Source organism: Xiphophorus hellerii, chromosome 13 (genome assembly GCF_003331165.1).
Source record: "Xiphophorus hellerii strain 12219 chromosome 13, Xiphophorus_hellerii-4.1, whole genome shotgun sequence".
Taxonomy (NCBI): domain Eukaryota; kingdom Metazoa; phylum Chordata; class Actinopteri; order Cyprinodontiformes; family Poeciliidae; genus Xiphophorus; species Xiphophorus hellerii.
Window position 1 is genome coordinate 25,911,514 of NC_045684.1, and position 22,996 is coordinate 25,934,509.

Genomic DNA, 22,996 nt, shown 5'->3' on the forward strand with positions numbered 1-22,996 from the left:
GCACACCAGTCTGTCAGGGGGGATGATTTTGAATACAGAGCTGAAATCAATGAAGACTAAGCCTGCATATCTCTCCTGGTGCTGTGGGACAAGACAATATGGAGGACAGTGGCAACAGCATTTTTAGTTGACCTGTTAGCTCTGTAAGCAAACTTGTTTCTGTAAACAGACAGCAATGAGTAGGCATACAAACAAGTGTGCATCAAGGTGAGAGGAATATGAACAAAATATGACTCTGAACCAGTCTTTCAAAACATTTCATCACCAATGTGGAGAGAGCCACTAGTCGGTAGTTGTTCAGGCAGGTGATAGGTGATTTTTTTAGTAGTGGGAACTTTGGTGGAGGATTTCAGGCAGGATGGGACTTTTGCTTGAGATAGGGATAGATTAAAGATCTTAGTTAAGCAGAGCACAGGTTCAGGAACACCCTCAGGTCCTGTTGCCTTTCTGGGGATGGCAGACTGTAGCAAGCGTCTCACCTCACATTCCTCTACCTTGACCACTGCTTAATTCGGAACAGGTGCTACTGAAGGCTCAGCCTCGAAAAGAGCAAAGAAATGGTCCATCTTCTCCTGAACCACTTCAGTGAGATGTCATCTTCAACTGACTGGTCCTGTAGTTGGTGATGTGCTGGATTCCCACCCAAACCTGCCTGCTGTTGTTGTCCAGGTTCTCCTCGATCCTCCTCTCAAAGTCCCTTTTAACCTTAGTGACTCCTCTCTAGATTTCCAAGCTGTAGAGGCGCTTGTCCTCACATGATGCTCTTTTCTTTAAGCAGTTGCTGGATTTCCTGGGTCATCCATACCTTATAGTTGGGCAAGACCCAGATATGTTTTTTCACAGTAATATTGTCAGTGCAGGTCTTGATGCAACATAAAACACTATCAGTTAATAATTCCAGGTAGATTCCAGAGATGCGCGTCTTAGCAGCTCTTCATGCAGGGCCGGCCCAAGGTAATATGGGGCCTTAGACAGAACCCCCCTGCCCCCGGAACCACGTCCTACTAAGAACCTCAGCATCACTAACATGTTTAAATATCGATAAGGTGAAGTCTGTGAGAGGGAGACCAGGTTTATTGGCAGAGTTTAAAATCAATCACTGATTATTGGTTATTTGCTGTGATGTATTTGTGAACAAACTGTCACGATTTGCGGGTGTTGAGGTGGTGGTGAGGCAGACGCTGTAGACCCAGGTAAGATGAATAGTGATTTTAATAGTGCAACACACAGTGCAAGCAACGGGCAGCACGGCCGAGCGGAAGCCAGGGCTCGACGCCGGTAGCAACCGTTAACAAGACTGGATAACACAAAGGACTGCACGCACATTAGACGAGGACTCGACGAGGACGCAGACACACAGGTGGCATTAAATACACAGAGGGTAATCACAGAAACGAGACACACCTGGGAATGATCAAGGGGAGAACTGGACAACACGGAGACTCAGAGACACAGGAAACTCAAAACCAACACACAGAAAACACAGAACATGACAGTACCCCCCCTCAAGGGCGGCTACCAGACGCCAAAAAAAAACACAACAAGGGTGGGCGGAGGGGCGCTGGACGGGGGGCCAGAGTCCAGAAACAATAAAAAACTACCCCACGGAGAGGGCGGAGGCACAGGAAGGGCCAAGAGTCCAAAACCAAACAAAAAACTACCCACAGGGTGGGCGGAGGCAAAGGAGGCGGGAACCACGGAGGTGGTCTGGCGGTCGTCCGCGGCGCTGGAGGCGGGAACCACGGTGGTGGTCCGGTGGTGGTCCGGCGTGGTTCCCGCCTCCTGGAGGCGGGAACCACGGAGGTGGTCCGGTGGTCGTCCGCGGTGCTGGAGGTGGCGACGAAGGGTCTCCGGGGCCGCCCAGAGGCGGCGACAACAACGAGTCCCGGGGGCCGCCCTGAGGCGGCAAGGAGCACAGAGAGTCGGGTCTCGGGAGGAGCGCAGAGAGTCGGGGTCTCGGGAGGAACGCAGAGAGTCAGGGTCTTGGGAAGAGCGCAGAGAGTCGGGGTCTCGGGAAGAGCGCAGAGAGTCGGGGTCTCGGGAGGAACGCAGAGAGTCGGGGTCTCGGAAGGAACGCAGAGAGTCGGGGTCTCGGGAGGAACGCAGAGAGTCGGGGTCTCAGGTGGGGCCGAGAACCCACTAACTGGGGAAGAAAAACCCACTACCGGCGCCGCCTGTCGGCCTGGAGCCAGGCAGGCCGCCTGGAACCCCATCACCATGGGGACCGTGGCTGGAGCGCCGGCAGGAACGCTGGCTGATTCGGGCTCGGGTGCGCCGGCTGGAACGCCGGCTGATTCGGGCTCGGGTGCGCCGGCTGGAACGCCGGCTGATTCGGGCTCGGGTGCGCCAGCTGGAACGCCGGCTGATTCGGGCTCGGGTGCGCCAGCTGGAACGCCGGCTGCATCGGGCTCGGGTGCGCCGGCTGGAACGCCGGCTGCATCGGGCTCGGGTGCGCCGGCTGGAACGCCGGCTGCATCGGGCTCGGGTGCGCCGGCTGGAACGCCGGCTGCATAGGGCTCGGGTGCACCGGCTGGAGGTGCTGGTCCCGGAGATGGAGCTGGGTCTGGGCTGGCGGAGAGACACTGTGCGGCTTGGGAGACAGAGGGTTACCCTTAAGCACGGCGATTGCCGTCAGGCGCTCCCCCTCTGCCTCCTGCTGCAACAGACCCAGGTGCGGAAGACGCGGGATCCAATAGTCCAATACTAGCGCCAAGCGTGTGGCTATATTAAGGCGCTGATAGGCTGAATATGGTCTTGCCACTTCCTCTACAAAATCCTTTATTGTTCTTCTTAAGACGGCTGGATCCATATTAACAGCGAACCTCACCGATCGTTCTGGTCGGGTCCTTCTGTCACGATTTGCGGGTGTTGAGGTGGTGGTGAGGCAGACGCTGTAGACCCAGGTAAGATGAATAGTGATTTTAATAGTGCAACACACAGTGCAAGCAACGGGCAGCACGGCCGAGCGGAAGCCAGGGCTCGACGCCGGTAGCAACCGTTAACAAGACTGGATAACACAAAGGACTGCACGCACATTAGACGAGGACTCGACGAGGACGCAGACACACAGGTGGCATTAAATACACAGAGGGTAATCACAGAAATGAGACACACCTGGGAATGATCAAGGGGAGAACAGGACAACACGGAGACTCAGAGACACAGGAAACTCAAAACCAACACACAGAAAACACAGAACATGACACAAACCCAATTCAAACACAAAGAGTACACCATATTGTAGCCATGGTAACACAACAATCAAACTATCAAGATGATTGTCTAAAGTTTTACAAAGTAAACTTCCTAATTAAATCCTTAATGTACTATTTATTTTTCTCAGCTGAATGCATTAAATAAAACGTAATAACACTGTCATTCTCTATAAATGATGCTACAGGTTTAGATCTATGGTCTGTGTTACAATTAAACAATTTCTAGGGGCCCCTGAATGTCTGGAGGCCCCTGAATGGCCTCTACCAGCAGCTACTGAGTTTTCTTTGCCTTGATATCTCAGTCTTATAATTCTAGATCTCAGAGGTGCGAACATCAAACTATTATATAGAGTTAACCCCTTTGAGTTTTTTGATCTATAAATCAGTCTGCAGCCAGGTTGTTCTAGAGGTTAAATATATATTATTAGGGCTTAATTAGTAAAATGGCAGCAATTTTGCTTATTTCATAACTTTATAACCAGAGACCTTCTCTCCTCTGATCTGTTTAACAGCTACAGTCTCAGATCAACTCAGCCCTCCAGGACTGTCAGCAGCAGAAACAGAAACTTTATACCTGTTGGAGAAAATATAGACTATATTTGCTTTGCATTGTCCCCACATGATGGAAATGATATAGTAGGAAACAATTATATTCTTGATTAATATGGGTTGTTGCTGTGTTAAATTTGAGCCCCTGCCCCTCCATAGGTCTCTGCACGGCCCTGTATATATAGGTAATTTATAGCAGCGGTCCCCAACCTTTTTAGTCGCGTGGACCTGTCAGCCCTTCGCAATTTTGTTGCGGGAGGGGGGGGTCGCGCGTGGTAAGTATCGAGTCCGATGCTGTTGTTGGGGGGTGGTGCGCCGCAGTACTCCGATGTTGTTTTGTTACTCATTCTGCTGCAAGTTGGCTCAATTTTGACGCGCAAGACGTAACCGGTAAAATCCGGTTTAGGATTTTCAAAATAAAACATCCGGAAGTAGTTCATTATTTCTTGCGCGGCCTGGTACCAACATATATGTGTTCAAATACACTTATACCTGTCAAATTTTGTATATGAGAATATGGGAAATGTCTCTGTCCGATACTACTGTAAGGGGGGGTAAAACTAACGTAAGAGCTGTGGGGGGAGGAGGGGATATTTATGGGAAAATACTAATGTGGGAGTAGAGTGGGAAAGGGATGTAAAAAACCGTAGTTTTCCTTATGAATACACCATCCATCCTGTGATGGAACTGGACCCGATTCATCATTATGATGGGACAGAGAGAAACTTTCTTCCCTGAGTTCAGGTACAGAACCTTCTTTCTGATCCGGACCCCGCTAACGATCCAGCGGCTTCCTGAGCTAACCTGTGGGGGATCTCAGAACTGCCGGAGCAAGGGAGATCTTGTGTAGGACCAGAGGGAAAATGCAGAATGGTGGAGACCTTGGAGTATGGACAGGTTACGTAGAGCTTGAATCAAGGAAGAGGAGTGGAACATTGCCAGTCATGGCACATGAACCACAGTTTTTTTCCTAGAGTCGTGAGATCACGAGGAGCAACCAGAAAGACTTGAGGAGCAGAATCCAAGAAATCACCAGTGGAATTTTTTAAGGAGAACACAAAGAGGTATGTCGAGGAGATATCAAAAGTAGCACATGGAACACAGTATCACTGGGACATCAGAGGGTTCAGAGTATCATGTAGGTTAACCACTCAAGTTCTGAAGGACTGGCAACTAGCTCCTTTTATTATGGGCTGATGAGCCTAGTTGATTAGCAGGTGTGTGAGTTTACTCAACAGGTCCAACTTCCACAGCAGCTTGGTAATCAGAAATGAGCGTGTCATTCAAAATAAAAGAAAAGGGCACCCACGAGCGGTCTCACACTGTAACCCTTCCAATCAACGAGGTACTGTCAACCATGACCAGGTCGACTATAGTCTACGATTCGGCGGACATCATAGACAGGGTAGCAATTATTGACCAGGGCGAGTGGAGGGAGTTCGGAAGGAGGTCATAACATGCTTGTCTGGATGGGTTTGATCTGGGATACATGGAACGTGGGGTGAAGACTGAAGGGGAGGCGAAGACGGACAGCTTTGGGATTCGTGTCGATTTCATATGGACCAGGGGTCCATATGAAATGGTACCAATGGGGGCAAATTTCTTGGAGATGGATTTGAGAGGAACGTCACATGATGCAAGCCAAACCTTCTGACCATGTGAGTATTGTGAAGTGGGGATCGTTTTATGGTCGGCAAAACAGCGGTTCTGTTATGAGGTGCACCAAGGGTTCTGCACCAGATGAGTTTGCAGCAGCGGGTGTGATGGTGGACTGAGCTAACCGAAATTTCTTTTTCATCTGCAGGAAAAAGTGGAGGTAGATAACCTAGATAATAAACTTCAAATGAAGACAGATCAGTGGAGGCAAAAATGTGAGTTATGTGCACACTCAACCCATGGAAGGTACTGGATCCAGTTAACAGGATTGGTAGAGGTGAGACATCTGAGTGTAGATTTTAATTTTTGGCTCATTCTTTCTGTTTGAAGGAATTGGACCATCCTCATTGGACTGAGGTTGGTAACCAGATGTGAGTGTGACTTTGGTATCCAGAACAGAGAAAAAATGTTTCCAGACCTGAGAAATGAACTGTGGACAATATTATAGTATTTCTTGGTGAATGCCGTGGAGTCAGAAAACATGCTTGACTATTAGCTGAGTAGTCTGAAAGGCAGTGGGTAATTTTCTGTAGGGAATACGATGACAATATTTAGGAAAACGGTCAGTAATTGTAAAGATGGTAGTCATACCTTTAGAATGTGGAGGTACAGTGATGAAATCGACCAAGACAGGGGCATTTGGGTCTGGCTAGTGGCTGGAGGAATCCGGCTGGACGTGTGTGGGAGGGTTTTTTACGTGCACAGACAGGAGAGGCTAGAACATACTCTAGACAGCCACCAGAAGCAATGGTAAATCAGAGCTTATTCCAGGGTGTGCAGAGAACTTGGCTGAGTGAATCCAATGAATCAGGCGAGCTCAGACTGAAGTGGGGATGAATATTCTGTTGGGATTTCTAGTTAGGATTTCTGATTTCTGGTTCCAGGATCAGTTTCAGTGAGGTGGGCTTGTTTAATGGCGTCTTCAATGTCCCATGAAACTGCACCAATGGTGCAATCGGGCAGAAGGATGGAACCTGGGTCTTGTAATTATCAGAAGAGACAGGGCATCCGCTTTGATCTTCTTACAACCTGGGCAATAGGAAATGGAGAGATTAAAGCGAGAGAAAAACAGAGACCAGAGACAAATGGATATACAGTATTTTTTTATAGTTATCTGATTTAAACCACTATAATGTAGGAAAGGAAAAAGAGAACCATTCTTTTTACCCACAAAGAAAAACCCAGCTCATATCTATCCTTATGGGGATAATCTGGTTCTGTCTATCTGCATAGTTTCTGGATTGTTCTGAGAAATGTGGGGAGAAACCTGGGAATGACTAGATGTAACAGGTAAGGAAACAAATCTGGAGACATGTCGTTTGGATTTCTCTCAGTTTTGGTCACATATCCGATTATCTAAATGGATTGGCAGTGAGCTCAATCCAAGGTGCTGGGTTCATCCAAGGGAGCTCAATCGTCTTTTAGGGAGTCATTGAGAAGAGCGTGAAAAATCCACTCTTCAAATGCTGCCAAATCCCAACCTGAGGCTGAAGCTTTAATTCTCAACTCGAGAGCAAAGTCAGTTACGGTTTGTTGTTTTTGTCTTACTGTCCACAATTTTCTAGATAGGGTTGTGTGGTCAGACTCTTGACTAAATAGTTGTTTGAATTCCAGCAAAAAATCCTTAAATGAACAGCCAGAATTTCTTCTGGTCCTGAAAACGGGGCTCTGACCATTCTAGAGCTTCGAATGGTGAGAAGTGATCATTTTTATGAAATATTGGCATCATCATGAGGGAAACTTTAAGGTGATCAATTGAAAACTAGTGAGCATTGTAATGGAAACCCACCGAAACAATCTATATCACCTTCATATTTGTCTGGTGTAGGGTTAGGGTTAACTGATGTCACGGAAGGACGAGGGGGACAGCTGGAGAACCAGAACCATCTGAGGAACTGGCACAAAGTTGGAGGTTTCTGCTGGCTGTGGAGAAGGTTGCGGTGGTTGGAGATTCTGTTAGAGTTGAACTGATGTTGATTAGGGGTATCTTATTGTTCGCAAAGGGATCTTAGGATGGCATCGTGGGATTGAATGAGAGAATTCTGTTCTGCAAGCATAATCCTGAGGGTCTGTTGGGTCAACCTGGCCCCATTGTTATCTCATGGTTTTAGGCAAACTTTTGACCCATATGCAGAACACTCTCAGGAGGCAGATAAAAAGATTAATAAAGTTTATTGAATAACAATAAACTTATAAACTAACAATAAACAGGAATGGGAACACTGGAACAGAGTGGGAAAGCAGTGAGTAGTTCGAACAACGGGGTAGAATGTAGACGAGAAATGAATATCTTACTCATAATGATAAGTCCATGAGGGGGAGACAGAAAGAGACTTGAATTGAACCTATGTGGGGGATCTTAGACCTGCTGGAGCAAGGGAGATCTTGTGTAGGACCAGAGGGCAGATGCAGAATGGTGGAGACCTTGGAGTACGGACAGGTTACGCAGAGCTTGAATCGAGGAAAAGGAGTGGAACATTGCCAGTCGTGGCACATGAACCACAGGTTTTTCTCTGGAGTCTTGAGATCACGAGGAGCAACCAGAAAGACCAGAATCCAAGAAATCACCAGTGGAATTTTTACAGAAGAACACAAATAGGTAAGTCGAGGAGATATCAAAAGTAGCACATGGAACACAGTATCGCTGGGACATCAGAGGGCTCAGAGTATCATGTAGGTTAACCACTCAAGTTCTGAAGCACTGGCAACTAGCTCCTATTGTCATTGGCCTGATGAGCCTAGTTGATTAGCAGGTGTGTGAGTTTACTCAGCAGGTCCAACCTCCACAGCAGCTTCCTGGCTCCCTCTGGTGGAAACAGACCCCGGCCTCCTAACAGGAATTTGGAGCAAGGAAGAGACATTCAACCAGGCTCATTAAGAAAAACTGAAAAAATGATTGAAGGTTTTATTAAAATATGGAAATGCATTGTGTACTCTTTTTTTTTTTTTTTGAAAAAATGTATAAAAATAAGACTTTGAAAAGTGTGAATAAAAAATATTGCCAAATTAAGGTGAAATAGAAGGATCTGGTTTATACTAAGTGAAAAGCAACTTGCTTAAGGGAGCAAAGGCCTCAAGCAGAATCTTTAGAAGGACCTTGACTTATCCCTACTAAGGAGTGCCCTGATTCTTAACTCTGCATAATCAAAGGTCACGTCAACAAGTTGGAGAAAGGACTACACTGAAAATGAATTAAAAGTTGTTCCTTTCTCTGTTTCCCCCAACAATGGTCCTTGATGTTTCAGGTGTGTCCTTTCGTCAGCCAAACTAATTTCATTAGTGAAATTAGTTTGTCTGATTAACCACTAGATTAACACCCGTTAATCTGGTGGTAGATTAACGGGTGTTTGCTGAACTGCAATCAGCTGAAACAAATGCATTAAAGCAGGGAAAAATATTAAACATGCAGGGCAGTTTGGCTTCAGGGCCAGGGTTAGGAAACACTGTCCTAAATAAACCATAGGTGTGTAAAAACAAATAGTTATATTTTGTGTGCAAAGCTTCTCTGCAGAAATGGTCACAATTTGTCTTAAGGTAGCTGATGATATTTCATTTAGTTAGAAATTTATTTTACTTGTTTTGCACAGGATGATTCTTGAAAATTTTGTATAAATAGCTGCATGTTAACAGTAGACACAAGTTTCATTAATAAATCAGTTGAGCTACAGTCCAAAGAAAATCTACTAAAATTAGAAGTTAAACTAACATATTCCATCCATCCATCCATTTTCTAACACCTTTGTCCCTAGTGGGGTCAGGAGGTGCTGGTGTCTATCTCCAGCTAACATTCCGGGCGAGAGATGGGATCACCCTGGACAGGTCGCCAGTCTGTCGCAGGGCAAACTAACATATTATTGTTACTAATAAAATAGTGTTTTCATTGAAATCTTAGTTAATACACAGTAAGTGATGCCTTTAAACAAAACTAACTTTTCAAAACAACACAAGAATACAGTGTAAGAATAAGAAGTACTGTCTGAGACCAACAGTCAAATTGTAGACACAAATGAGATCAGTATGATGGTCTTGAACAGTTAATAATCAATGCATTTCTCCGACAGCCTGTGGAAACCCTAGCAGAGAAGGATTCAGGAGTGCTGCTGAGTGCCCAGACTATCACCTCTGAGACTATCAGCACCACCACCACAACCCAGATCACTAAGGTCTGTGCATGTCATTAACAGGCAAACAGGCAATAACATCAACAGAATTCACTAAAACATGTTCTGGGTGACTCAATGACAACTTTTATTTATTTATTTATTTATTTATTTATTTATTTTTCTAGTTTAGCTCAAAGTATAAATAGATTTCACAAAAAAATTGCTTTAGAGATTCAAATAAGTCATTCATAAAAAAATGAGGTTCATAAATAACAATGCAGCCTGCATTCTTGACTAGAAAATGTTTCTTACATACAACACAAAATATCGAATTGAGAGCGGTTATAAAATTGGATTTCTATTACAACTTAGACCCTGAAAGTATTTATCTGTTGTGTCAAAATTACATTTGATTGTGGTTGTTTATTTGAAAGATCTGATGGGAAATTCTAAAATACAGTTACATATTTCTTCAGCTTTTTGCCTTAGTCACATTTAATGTTTAAAATCATTAAGCTCACCAAACTGACTTTACTTTTTGGGCCCACTGTATGATCTCCTAAAGTAATTTAACCAAATTTATAATTACACAACTCTGAGTTTGTTTTCCTTTGAACAATAAAAACAATATAATAACCACAGGTGTTTTGATAGTCCTACAGCACCCTCCAAGCTTATTTGGCACCAAGATGAGGATGAACGAAATAAGGTTTGTCATACCATTAATCTGAAAAAGTCCACTTTGCTTTGGGAGAATATTCCATCTCCATTCCTTTTGCAGTGCAAATATTCTGCTTGTACTGGAAGACAACCAAACATAGGTTCAACAAATGTTGAATTCTGACACATATACAGTATATAAGATGAGAAAAATAATCAGCTAGTGTTTCTACAGACAATTCATTTAGTGGTTGTATCTGTGCTGTTCTTGCAAAGAAAGATGTTACCTTGTTGCACTCAAAAATTCAGAGCATTAACACATTTAGTTTATTCTGCAAATGAAATCTTTACACAAACTTGCTTTAAAATATATATCTAAAACAATCTTACTCTTTATTACGGGTTGCACAGTGGACTTAATTTAAATTCACCTGTGCATAAAGAATCTGCTGGAAAAGCACATATACTGTATGATTTATTCTATTTATAAGCACAATTAAAACATTTACAGTACATTTCCTCCACATGTCTGCCTGACTTTGAGATGAAGTGTCTTTTATTTCCAAATAAAGTATGGGTTTTCTTATATACCAATATCTTTATACCCATTTTTATTATGTAAATATAAATGGATAATACACATCAACAGAAACTTTATAAATCTGACTTTCTTCATGAGTGATCAGATTTGTTTTAGTCAAACAATGGAAAAGCAAAACCATAATTTTTCATAACACTTAAAAGTGGGTAAAATGGTTTAATTAAACATAAAAAGGCCAATGAATTATTGAACCCATATACACAGGTTGCAGTCTGATGCAATAGACTGATACAAGTCTGTTAATTTTTAAATCTTAGTCAGCATAACTCTATTACCAACCTTTTCTTAAATTTACATCAGTAATAGGAACACAAAGTGTGATTAAGCATTTTTTGCTGCTAGCTGTTTTCATGCAAATCTACAAATTCTTTAAAATACCTCATAAAAGTATTATGCTCCTGCTGAAAAAATTACATATCTACATTATGACCAGCGACTGAATTTTTATGTCTTCAAAGAGACAATTTAGAAAGACAATAAAGTTGAATGTCTGTAAAAGTATATGTGTTTCAGTCTGTGTAAATTATCTGTTGTTGTAGACGGTGAAAGGAGGAATTTCTGAGACTCGAATTGAGAAGAGAATTGTCATCACTGGAGACACAGCAATTGATCATGACAAGGTAAAAATCATGAAAGAACAGATTGTAGTTTGAAAATGTAGAACAGAGTTGACTTGATATTTTCAGAAAGTGCAAAGAATGTTTATTAGATCACAAATCACAACAGATTTCTGCTTTAGGTTCTAATATGCAATCTAAGCTAATTACGCTCATCCTTAAAGATGAATGCTTGTTTTGTTTGGCAAAGCCAAGATACAGAAAGCCCCTAAAATACATATTTCAAAGACTGAATTTTAAATAAGTGAAATCTACAGGTCTTGATATATGTAAAACAGGATATGGAGTAAGATCAGTGAGACCAGTAATTGAGTGGAAATCAGGAGCTTAAATACAGAGGCAGGGGTAAAAAATGTCAAAGAACCAAATGAACTAATAAGAAGAAATTTGTTACAGCTGTGTGTCCTGTCCACACTCCAGCTCATTGATGGTGGCGGTAATACACCATCACAGTTGGTCTGCCAAATGCCTTAAAACAGAACAAGAAAAACAAAAAGTGGGAGAAAGCAGGAAAAACCAAAGATGGGAGACTAATTAACACAAAAGCCACTCAGACTCTAGAAAACAAAAAAGACCTGACAATAATCCTAGAGAAAATAAATTCAACTAGAATTGCAAACCGTTACAATGGGTTCCTCACCCAACTCAGCAGGTCCATCCCCTTTACATCGCCCTTCCGCACGAACAACTCTGCACACATCTCCCAATGAACTTCCCTCACCAACCTTGGTGCTCTGTGCGCGTCTACTGAATTGGCAATTTTTCAGGAGGGTTCTTTTTGTCCCGAAAGGTTTCAAATGCATGAGTCCTGAAAATAAATGTAGTGTTCCACCCAATGTGAGCCAGTGTCCTTTATTGATGTTCAGTGTCAGCTAAACTGTGTGTTGCATCCCTTCCTTCAAGGAATAGGCTGGTGTTTTATTTAAAGAGGATTTAGTGCAACAAAGTGTGAAACTGAAACAAGACAAAACACAGAAAAATACTTAGTACACAAAACTTACTGTGGTGGAAAAAACATTACTGGATACAACGGCTTATATAGTTCATTTAAACTTGGATTTCCCTGTAGATAAAGTTCAGACATGTTACTAGCCAAGATAAGTGTGGATTTGGCTCCACTTTAGTTATTCTATCTGTGGCCAGATAGCATAACTAAGCTATGGTGGGAAGATAAACTCCAGGAGATTTAAGGTAGTCAGCGAGCCAAGGGTGGCAGACACAGGGAGCCAGATTCAGAATAAACAAATTATCTGTAGAATGGGCAAACTTAACATTTCTGTCCACCCCAAGGTCTCGACCGGTACATCTTTTATTTCCAATCATCCAAATTAGTTTGGTCGTTCCCATCGGGCCGAAAACTAGCAACTTCTCCAAAATCGATTCTATCAATTTTTAGCCAGTGAGTTTTAGCGTCCAAAGTTTGCCTACGAAAGAATTGCATCCAACTTGCACCTCTGTCTCACTTGCACGTCAGTCTGAGTGTTCGCTAGTTTGGCTCAGTCCATCACAAATTTGTGCATATTGCCAGGTATCCGCAAGCTCCAAACAGCAGAAATCCAGTTATCATAACTCCAAATAAATCCAGGATGAATCCCGCTGGGTATGTCCCAGCAGGACAAGTGGGCTCTCCTGTGCCCAGTCTTCCTGTTCCTGAAAGTTTGATTAATTGCAGTTAACCAGATCCTTAATTTGTAGATTCGGAGGATGTGCAAAGAAAAGCCCCAAAAAAGCAGCATGAAAACAGAGCAAGAGAAGTTGGGGAAGAAAGGAAAGGAGAAGGGAACAGAGAAAAAAGTGTCCGCCTTCACCGAGAGCAGAGAGTACCACATACTCATTAATCTTCTTCCATCAACTTATGATCAGCTCAATCAAATAATAAGTTGCAAACTAAATAATAGACAACTTAGTAGCTTAGGTAACGTGGAAAATTAACAGCTACATAAACAATACTCATGTCTCCTTAGACCTAACATGTTGGCATGTTTGTAGTTGTCGGTGCAAAGGAAATTGCAGAATAATTTACGGTTTCAAAATTATGGACAATTGAATTTCATAGTGATGTTCATAGCGATATTTAATTAATTAGTTCTAATTGGGCAAAAAATTAAAAATCCGCTGCAATAACGTTTTTGTTTCTTCTTTCACATATATTGTAATAGGTTTTATTTGGCTCAGAGTTAATCCTTGAGGGTGAAATTGGTTTTGGATAATGCAATGTTCATGGCTCTCTGTTGAGAAATAGTCCAGAACAAAAACTTTTGCACAGTGGCTCATCTGTTGGAGAATCTTTCTAGGAAACATTGCCCACATAAATTTTAACAATGGGTCTTGCAGTTTTGGAGTTATAAGGTGAAACACATTTTTTTTCCTACCGTAGCGCCACCTACAGATGCGCATGCCTGAATATGTGTATCCAAGGATGTAGCTTTGTGTTGAAAGTTGGTGGGGATGCATTGTGAAGAAAGAGGACTGTGGGGGTGGGAGGTGATAGGCTGAACAAATTTTCACATTCTTTATTGGCCACAGTTTATGCGACTGGAAAGCCTTTTTTAGTGCTAAGAAAGGTCAAAAAGAAAGGTCATGCAGCCTTATTCAATAAGCTTGTCTTATTAATGGTACTTTTTGATAATAACCTTTTAGCAGGTGTTAAACATACTAACAGTTATAAAGATGCTAAAACATAGGGGGAGCTGGGGTGGCGCAGGGGCAAAGCATGACCCACTTATTGAGGCCTTAGTCCTCGTGGCGGTGGTCACAGGTTCGATTCCCGGCCTGGTGACATTTGCCGCATGTCTTCCCCCTCTCTCATTACCATGTTTCCTGTCAAACTACTTTCAAATAAAGGCCACTAGAGCCAACAAAACCTTAAAAAAAACATTACTGATAAAATTTTTAAAAAAAATAAAAAAAAGTTAAAACATCAGTCATCTATAGTCATTATAATCTAAATAAGGTGTTTCACTTGATGATGAAATTACTAAATATTGAACTTTTCAATCAAATTCTATTTTATGGAATGGGTCTGTATATTTGCTCAATGCTTTCTTACAGTTGAAAACAGTTACAAAATTCAGAAATATTTTCTGTGAAAAATTATCACAATTATATAGCTGCCATTTATTGCCTGATTTTATGAAGTGCTCAAAAACATCAACAATTGTCCGTAACAGTCAAAATGTTACTAAAGAATTCAAAAAACGGAATAAATAACTTCTGTGTAAGCTAAATGAATCCTTGTCAGTACAAACTTCATTGTTTTCAATCACGTGATTCTGATTCCACCGCTGACCCTGAATTGGCTGGCATGAAGCTGTGCCCTGCTGAATTGCACATAGCAGATGAGATTTGAAGTGTCTTTAATATAGCAAACATATTTATTTACTGTCAAATTATACAATAAGACAGGTTTTAATTAATTTTTCATATCCTTTCCTGTCTCACCTGCGATTCTGCAGCTGTCCCTGGTTCTGTACGCTGCTGAAAAGCACATAACGTACAAATGTCAGTGATGCTAGTGGAACCACTTTCCAAGTCACAACTATGTCTTTGCTCTTGTCTATATTTTCACTGGGACTTTTTTGGGGTTGGTTGGGGAGTAGAGTGACCATCATTATTACTGAATTGCACATCACCTATTAGCCACTACAGCTAGTGACGTGTACCTGCAGATGCCATTGCTATGCATTGAGTCATGTCCACAAAACCCATACTGTTCTAATGCAGGATGAGCAGGAATCTGTCAAATGGTTGTAGCCCCCATATTTCTTATCCAGTTTCTATAAAATGTGGTTAAATTAAATCTGATAAAAGTGCTGATGTTTGGATATGTAAAATATGTATTCTCTCCAGATATAAAACTATTAACAGTTTCAATTCTGTCAAGAAGCAATGGAGAACAAAGCAAATTTCTCTTTTATAATGGCCAATAATTTAATTTAATTTTATTGCTTTATTCCTATGCTTCATGAAATGTTTCATTCTATTTGATGATTGCTTTGAATATGACCACATATATGAATAAATGATACAATTTGACCAGGGAAAAAAACAGTAGAAAAATAGATGGAAAACAACTTAAAACTAGTTGTTTTCTCTTTTTTTTCTCTTAGTGCATTTCAGCTTAATGTCACACGCAGACCCGTTGCCATGACAACCGACAAAAGCAGATCCAGGTGCCCACAGAGTAGAGATTACGTTCAAGTGTATCAGAAATTAACATTAAAAAACACAAAAACATTTTTCCACACCAAAAGTACATAAACACACACACACAAAAAATATTCACTCCTTTACAGTTTTATGTTTCTTGAATTTTCAGACTTGATGTTTATTTTTGTAATCACTAATAAGTGATAGCCTGAACGCTAGCGGTGGTTGATTATCTGATAAACACCTGCTCTAATGATAAAATGTCAGAAAGTAAATGTATGGGTCGCCTTACTTTTGTGTTAACTGAACCGAAACACATCAAACTGTGACACAGGTAGATATTAAGGTTGTCAAAGTAATTAAGCCACTGAGGAGTAGTTAGCCTACTCCCCACTTTCTTTATACATTTTTTTAAGTTAAAACTTTTTCCTGAGCTGTGAAATGTGGATCTCTTGGACCTTACCTTGCTGTCAGCGTTGACAGTTAATAGTAAAACATTGTGTCCCTTTTTCAGATTCTTTGCTTGTGCCATTTTCCAGGTCGCCGATATTCCCAGAGCAATAGTGCATGTGGCGCACTGCTGCACACAATAAGTCACTAATATAGATCACTCAGTGGACTTGCCATTTACATTTTACAAAGGAATTTTAAAAAGTGGTCGTTCACTGGCTGTTAATGTTTGAACACAGTGTCCACAAATAGATGCAGGTGTACTAAATATTAATGGGGACTGTCTCTGTCAGGCTGAAACAGGTGAGGGCATGTTCACACCAGTCCTTCAGAAAGTTATTCCTATGTGTGTATCTGAGTAGCGGTGTGGGTCCTGAAGCTGTATGAAAATTTTAATAAGTTACGCCCGGTCCCAATGCTCAGTGTGTACTCCCCTCTGTGAAGTGTGGAATCAGTCAAGTGCACATAAGGGTTCTAGTTTTCAGGTTTACAAGCTTGTAAAACTGTGAGAATTGGGACAGTACAACCCTGTGTTATAACTTCGACATCCAAAATGGTGGCACTGGTCATTGTTTAGGCACTTGTGCTGCTAAAAAGTACAACTACAACAAAACAGATTATTTTAAATGTACAGTTTGCTTTCCTAAGTCATTGTTGGAGATATGTGTTTTGTTATGTCTTGTTGAATACAGAAAATTCTATGTAATCACACATGTTCAGTGAAACAAAAACTATTTCAATACTTTACTTTTGAAAACTGATTTTATTCTATTTTTTTCGACAGAGCTTGCTCAATTAACTTTGCCATATTTCCAAGATGGAAAAAAATTCACACTAAAATGTACTAATATTCAATTTAACAGTCTGCCTAATTTGACTAATTATAGACATGAGTTTTTTTAAACTCATATAACCATCTTTTTTATGCAGCTAAAAGTTAGTTTGGTATAAAGTGGAGCTAATGTGCTAACAAAGTCAAGTTGAGGATAAACGGCATATATAAAAAATATTTTAAAAAGTGCCTGAAAATTTTTCAGGCATTGAAAATTAAAAAGACTAATGGAACTAAAATGTCTTTTTTAAAATACATAAAAAAGACATTTTTTATGTATTTTATAGTCCAAATATATCATATTTACAGCACTGTTTAATTTGAACTTAGACACCAGAATTGTAATTTTAACATGAATTTTATATGTTGTGTTTTACTAATCCAGCTTTTTCTGTCTCATGTAACTCTTCAGGCTTTGGCTCAGGCTATTAAAGAGGCAAAGGAGCAGCACCCAGACATGTCTGTTACCAAAGTTGTTGTACACCAGGAAACAGAGATAACTCCAGATTAAGAAGGTATGTAAAGTATAAATACATAATGTAATAAATAATGTAATTATATCCAAATCTAAATCTGTTTTATTTATAAAGCATATTTGTATGTATTGAACCTTTATTTAACTAGACATGTCTCATTGAGATTAAAAGCAATTTGTTTAAACAAGTGATGTGCAATACTAAAACACATCAAACCAAGAAATGAATAAAAACTAATATAATATGAAAGAAAACAATAAAAGCCGAATGAAATAAATTGCAAAGTAAAACCAGAAACAACAACCTACTAACGCATACTGTGTCAAAACCTTCTGAAAACAAGTGTGATTTTAAGGGAGACTTAAAAATGGCAATAGAAAAACCTGCCTAATATGTCAGGGCAGCTTGTTTTGGAGCCGTGAACTGAAAAAACTGATGGGCACTGACATTCTGAAAGAGTTAGAGTGGAGTCCCAGAGTGGACTCAGCCCTTAAGCATCCAAGTTAAAGTCCAGTCCTTTAGTTTTGTCATCTTTAAGACACATGCCCATTGCACTGTTTACAGTAGAACCAGATTTTTAACTTATGACTTAAGACTTGGACAAAAACTTCAATTCCTCAATATAATTTACTGTGATCACGCAATTTTTGCCCTGTGTTTCAAATGCCTACATACCCTATATTGCCAAAAGTATTCGCTCACCTGCTTTGCCTCACATATGAGTTTAACTGACATCCCATTACTAATCCAGAGGGTTCAATATCATGTTGATCCACCCTTCGCAGCTAGAACAGCTTCAACTCTTCAGGGACGTCTGTCCACAAGGTTTAGGAGTGTTTATGGGGATTTTTGACCATTCTTCCAGAAGTGGATTTGTGAGGTCACATAGTGATGTTGGTACAAGAAGGCCTGGCTCTCAGTCTCCGAGTCAAGTTCATCCACACCAGACTCTGCCATCCATGTCTTTAGTATTCAGAGTTCCTTTCACTGGAACTAAGGGGCCAAGTCCATCTCCTGAAAAACAACCCCACACCATGATCCCCCCTCCACCAAACTTTACACTTGGCACAATGCAGTCAGGCAAGTACTGTTCTCCTGGCAACCGCCAAATCCAGACTCATCCATCAGGTTGCCAGATGGAGAAGCGCGATTCGTCACTCCATCGAATGCGCTTCCACTGCTCTAGAGTCCAGTGGCGGTGTGCTTTACACCACTGCATCTGACACTTTGCATTGCACTTGGTGATGTATGGGTTAGGATGCAGCTGGTCACCATAGAAACCCATTCCATGAAGATCTCTGCGCACTGTTCTTGAGCTAATCTGAAGGCCATATGAAGTTTGGAGGTCTGTAGTGATTGACTGCAGAAAGTTGGTGACCTCTTTGCACTATGCGCTTCAGCGTCCACTGACCCCGCTCCGTCTGTTTACATGGCCTAACACTTCATGGCTGAGTTGCTGACTTTCCCCAAAACTTCCATTTTATTATAATACTGCTGACAGTTGACTGTGGAACATTTAGGAGTAAGGAAATTTCACAAGTGGATTTGTTGCACAGGTGGCATCCTATCACAGTTCCACACTAGAATCTACCAAGCTCCTCAGAGCGACCCATTCCTTCACAAATGTTTGTAAAACCTGTCTGCATACCTCTGTGCTTAATTTTATACACCTGTAAAATTAAGCACCCAGTATTTGCTCACCCATCCAAATTATCAGAGTCAGGTGTTCCAGTCAGGAACATCTGATTCAGGTGATTTGGATGGGTGAGCAAATACTTTTGGCAATATAGTGTATATTGCATTGGAGTTAACATAATGTGTTTACCTTTGCATTCACTTTATTTGAGAGATCTTAGATACCTCAAGCCCTGAATGTCTCCCTAAAAGGTCCTTGAACACTAATGAAATTCATATTATAGCTGTAAAATATCTAAGGTGTAAATAAAAGGGGTATTTCAGGCATTTCACTAATGGATAATTTAGTCATGTCATTTCCCTGAAGTCATGTCATGCACTTCTGGGAAAGGAAATTTGATTTAGGTAGATACATTAACTTTCAAACAGAAACTCATGTAGACTTATTGAAGTATTAAAGACATCGACTGCAGATAAAACCACTGCTTGGTTGACTTGGTAGAGCACATGCACCATGTGCAGAGGCTGTAGTCCTCAACGGAGTTATAAATAATAATAATAATCATATTCAGAATCTTTATTGTCATTATAAAAATCATGTAATAAAATGACATAGCTTTATTACCAGGAGTAATAAAACCATGTAAATAAACCCAAGTTGTCTTGGGCTCTGATTGCTTTATGTCTTTCTTTCTATTTACAGCTCAATAAAAGCTTAAATAAAGACTTTTTTAAAGAGAAAATCGGAAAACATAAAAGGAAAACCCTTTTTCCTATTATGCAAAAGATCTAAAGGGAAAGACCATGCCATAAAATAAAGAACATTACAGACAAACCTGAGTGTACTCTTCATGAGACGATCATACAACATCAGAGTGTATTCAGTTAGAGGCTTCTTCAGAACCACTGTAATACTGACCACAACAAGAGCTCCTTCATTTACAACAACTTTTTAAATAACTATCTTACATGACATGCGTTACAACAATGTTTCATTTCCCTTTGAGTTGAATAATATATTTTTAATGGAAATGAAGATAAATGAAGAGCTTTTGCTTTCATGTGTTCTTTTGTTGTACTTTGGTGCTCAATGTAGTTTTTAAGCTGCTGGTATACTAACATAGCACTTCTGCTAGGAAAATATTCAAACTGATGGAAGCTCACAGGTGTTGAAATAACATTTTCAACACCTGTGTATGGAATATTTACGTTTTATCCTTCTGCAAAAATATATTATCTAATTCAGCTTACATTTATTTGGTGCTTCAGTTTTGAATGTAAAATCTGTTCAGCTCCACTAATATTTATCTCTCTCTTTTTTTCACACCCACAATGCTTCTAGCTGCACCACGGCTGACTCGGATGCCCCCCCTCTTTTCCTTATGTCTCCATCACAACATTTTACCTCAGCAACCACAGTCATCACATCCAGCTGCCCTGCTTTCGGCATGATAAACCAGACCTTGTCAGAGGGAAGAGGCCTCAGCGGGAAAATATGTTTTCCTCCAAAAGTTTGTGTATTGGTTGAAGGAGACAGTCACTAAAAAGTTCCCAAGTTTCCAGAATTCCCAACAACACCCTTTCTATTCCATTTTCTGCCTTCAGCGCATATCCTAAAGTTTTGAATAAAAATGAAATTCAAAAAATAAACTTTTTCATAGTTATAGGGGTATAATATTTGTGAATTTGTTTCTCTCCCATTTTGTGGAGATTTTAAGAAAAAAAAACATTTAAGGACATTTGGTCTTTTAATCTTGAGAATCCTACTTTATTTTTCTACAGCTTTTCTTACCATCAAAATTGGTTACCAAAATCTTAAAAGTTAAAAGTTTTTTAACAAAGTTCTGAAACTGCACTGAACAAAGATTGTGAGATTCTACAAGTTGGGACTGGATCATTCCTCTCAAAGTTTTCGAATTAGTTGATACTTCCTGTACAGTAAATACTTTATTTTCCCTCTCAATGTGAAAAGATATTTTTCATTTTATGTACAAAAAGATTGATTTATCAAAGCAGGGCATTGAATTTGCTGGTGGAATTACTTGTTTCCCCCATTTGAAATTTGGCTTTGACATCCTTTGACTGTTTCAGTTGTTGTAGTGCTTGTGTCACACAAAGGATGTGGGGGTCATTAAGATCACAGTGTATTGAAACTACCTTCATTTATTTAATACCATCATTGTATTTTTAGTGTGTTTTATAGTTCAAATTTAGATTCAGAACAATGTTTGACTATAGATCATTCCTAGCTGTCAAATACACTTATTTCCCTTTTTATTGAGCAGTGTATAATTTCAGTATTTCTGAATTTCATTCACATTTACTCTTCTAAATGGACAGTGTATACTCTTTTGTAGTAATGACTCTATCAAAATAAAGACGTGAAAAGTTCAGAAACTGACACACATAATTATTAGTGCTCAAAACCGAAATGCTGATCGACCTGCCTTCAATGTCTTTGACCTTTTCAACAGTTTTTTTCAACAGTTTGTTTACTATCTTTGTCACTTCTATATAAGCACATAGTTTTCTCAAAATGTTTCCACAGAGTTTTGTTGGCAGAGGTGTGTAAAGATCAAGTAAAGTAAGAGAAAGGGGAAAACAGTTTGCCCAACAGTGTATAATGTCCACAGAAAAAGAAAATGGGTGATTACAGTAAAATGAGTTAGAACAAAACCCAAACAAGTAGTTTGAAAAGTAACAAACCAGCAAAACTTTGAAATCCAGGTCAGTTTTTATCACTCATGTCCTCCTTTTAAGAACAACCATTTTTACAGGAACTAAGACTAAAAGCATAACTGCATTTTTCTGAGTGTTACATTAATTGTTCAGCAACATATAAAACTGTTAGTTTAATTCAGGGGTACCAGAATGAGCCTCTTAATTTTGCACTGCCCAATCAGATTAGACATATGTTGTTATCGGTATGACTTGTGATTTTGTCCATATTCGTACATGATGCTTTATTTCCTTACTCCATTTAGAATTGCATGTTACAGTTACTTCACTTAGCTGTCTAATTCATCACTACACTTCTTTGTCTTATGGGCATTTTTAATATTTTCTTTAATGTGAATCCACACTTCAACACCAGATGAAGACTTGTAAAGAGCACCATGCATAAAATAAAGAACTTTGTAGGTACATACAGTTGTTTTGGTTTTCAATTATCATGAAATTCCTCTCTGCTTCTGTCACAAATACACAAAGAAGATTTTTTTTTAGTTGATGGAATGTCACAGTAGTATTGATTGAGAATTTTTTTAAAGAACCTGATGATTACTAGAATAGAATAAGCAAAAGACGGATGAGGTATTCCCCCATTGGCATTTTAAAGGTGATTAAATCCACAACTCCAGAATTGTACAATGTCATCTCAACACTTTTGCTTGATTTGCTCCAAAAATCTGATCTCTTTATAAGGTCCATCCACCCACCCACCCACCCATCCATCCATCCAGACTGTTGACACAAAATTAAAGGAAAATTTTATTTCAACCAGATTAATATCCAAGTTACAGATCAGTACACTGATCTCTGAGTTGCACACAGACAGAATCTCCAAAGAACTTTGAATACAGTCGCTATTATAACATTTCCCAATATGTGGCTCTGACTTTTAGCACAGTCGTGGAATCCCATGGTCTAAGACTCCTGCATCAATAAAGCTTCATTGTTAGATTTTATTCTAATTAAAAGTCAGTTTTTAATTAGATATTTCATTTTGGGTTCAAATAAATAAGGAAGATCCAATTTAAACTAGCTTGTCCACATTAGTTCAGCTATCTTAGAATTGGTCAACTAAACCTATTTGCTAATCAAACTAAATGAGATTACTTTTAGTTGGGCCTACAGGTCTCCTTCCACCCACACTCCCTTTCTCTCATTTATCATGTATAAAAATCCACACCTTCTAAACATATAGTTCTTAGGGGATCCAGACGTCCCCTAAGATCCTCTGGGGTTTGTGCAATCAGAAAAACCCACCCTTCCAAAATAAATGGGGGCGGGGGTCAGATAGCCGCAAAGAAATCTGACTCTGGAAAACTGAGC

The 22,996-nt window shown here is 40.2% G+C and overlaps 1 protein-coding gene and 1 long non-coding RNA gene across 11 annotated transcripts in view; both read left to right on the top strand.

The window, feature by feature from the left end:
• LOC116731892 (uncharacterized) overlaps nt 1-18,360 on the top strand; it is a 187,411-nt gene extending 169,051 nt beyond the window's left edge. Inside the window, exon 3 of the long non-coding RNA XR_004341650.1 lies at nt 18,285-18,360. This is a non-coding gene — a long non-coding RNA (uncharacterized LOC116731892). The remainder of the gene's footprint in view (nt 1-18,284) is intronic.
• epb41a (erythrocyte membrane protein band 4.1a) overlaps nt 1-22,089 on the top strand; it is a 70,935-nt gene extending 48,846 nt beyond the window's left edge. For 8 of the 10 annotated variants that reach the window (XM_032581738.1, XM_032581739.1, XM_032581736.1 and 5 more), the window contains 5 exons: nt 5,569-5,697; nt 9,482-9,583; nt 11,324-11,404; nt 17,245-17,347; nt 20,286-22,089. In XM_032581738.1, the coding sequence (XP_032437629.1) occupies nt 5,569-5,697; nt 9,482-9,583; nt 11,324-11,404; nt 17,245-17,343 (411 nt within the window). In that variant the 3' untranslated portion in view covers nt 17,344-17,347; nt 20,286-22,089. The remainder of the gene's footprint in view (nt 1-5,568; nt 5,698-9,481; nt 9,584-11,323; nt 11,405-17,244; nt 17,348-20,285) is intronic. The other 2 variants (XM_032581743.1, XM_032581745.1) reach the window with 2 other exon arrangements.
• The last annotated feature ends 907 nt before the right edge of the window (nt 22,090-22,996 follow it).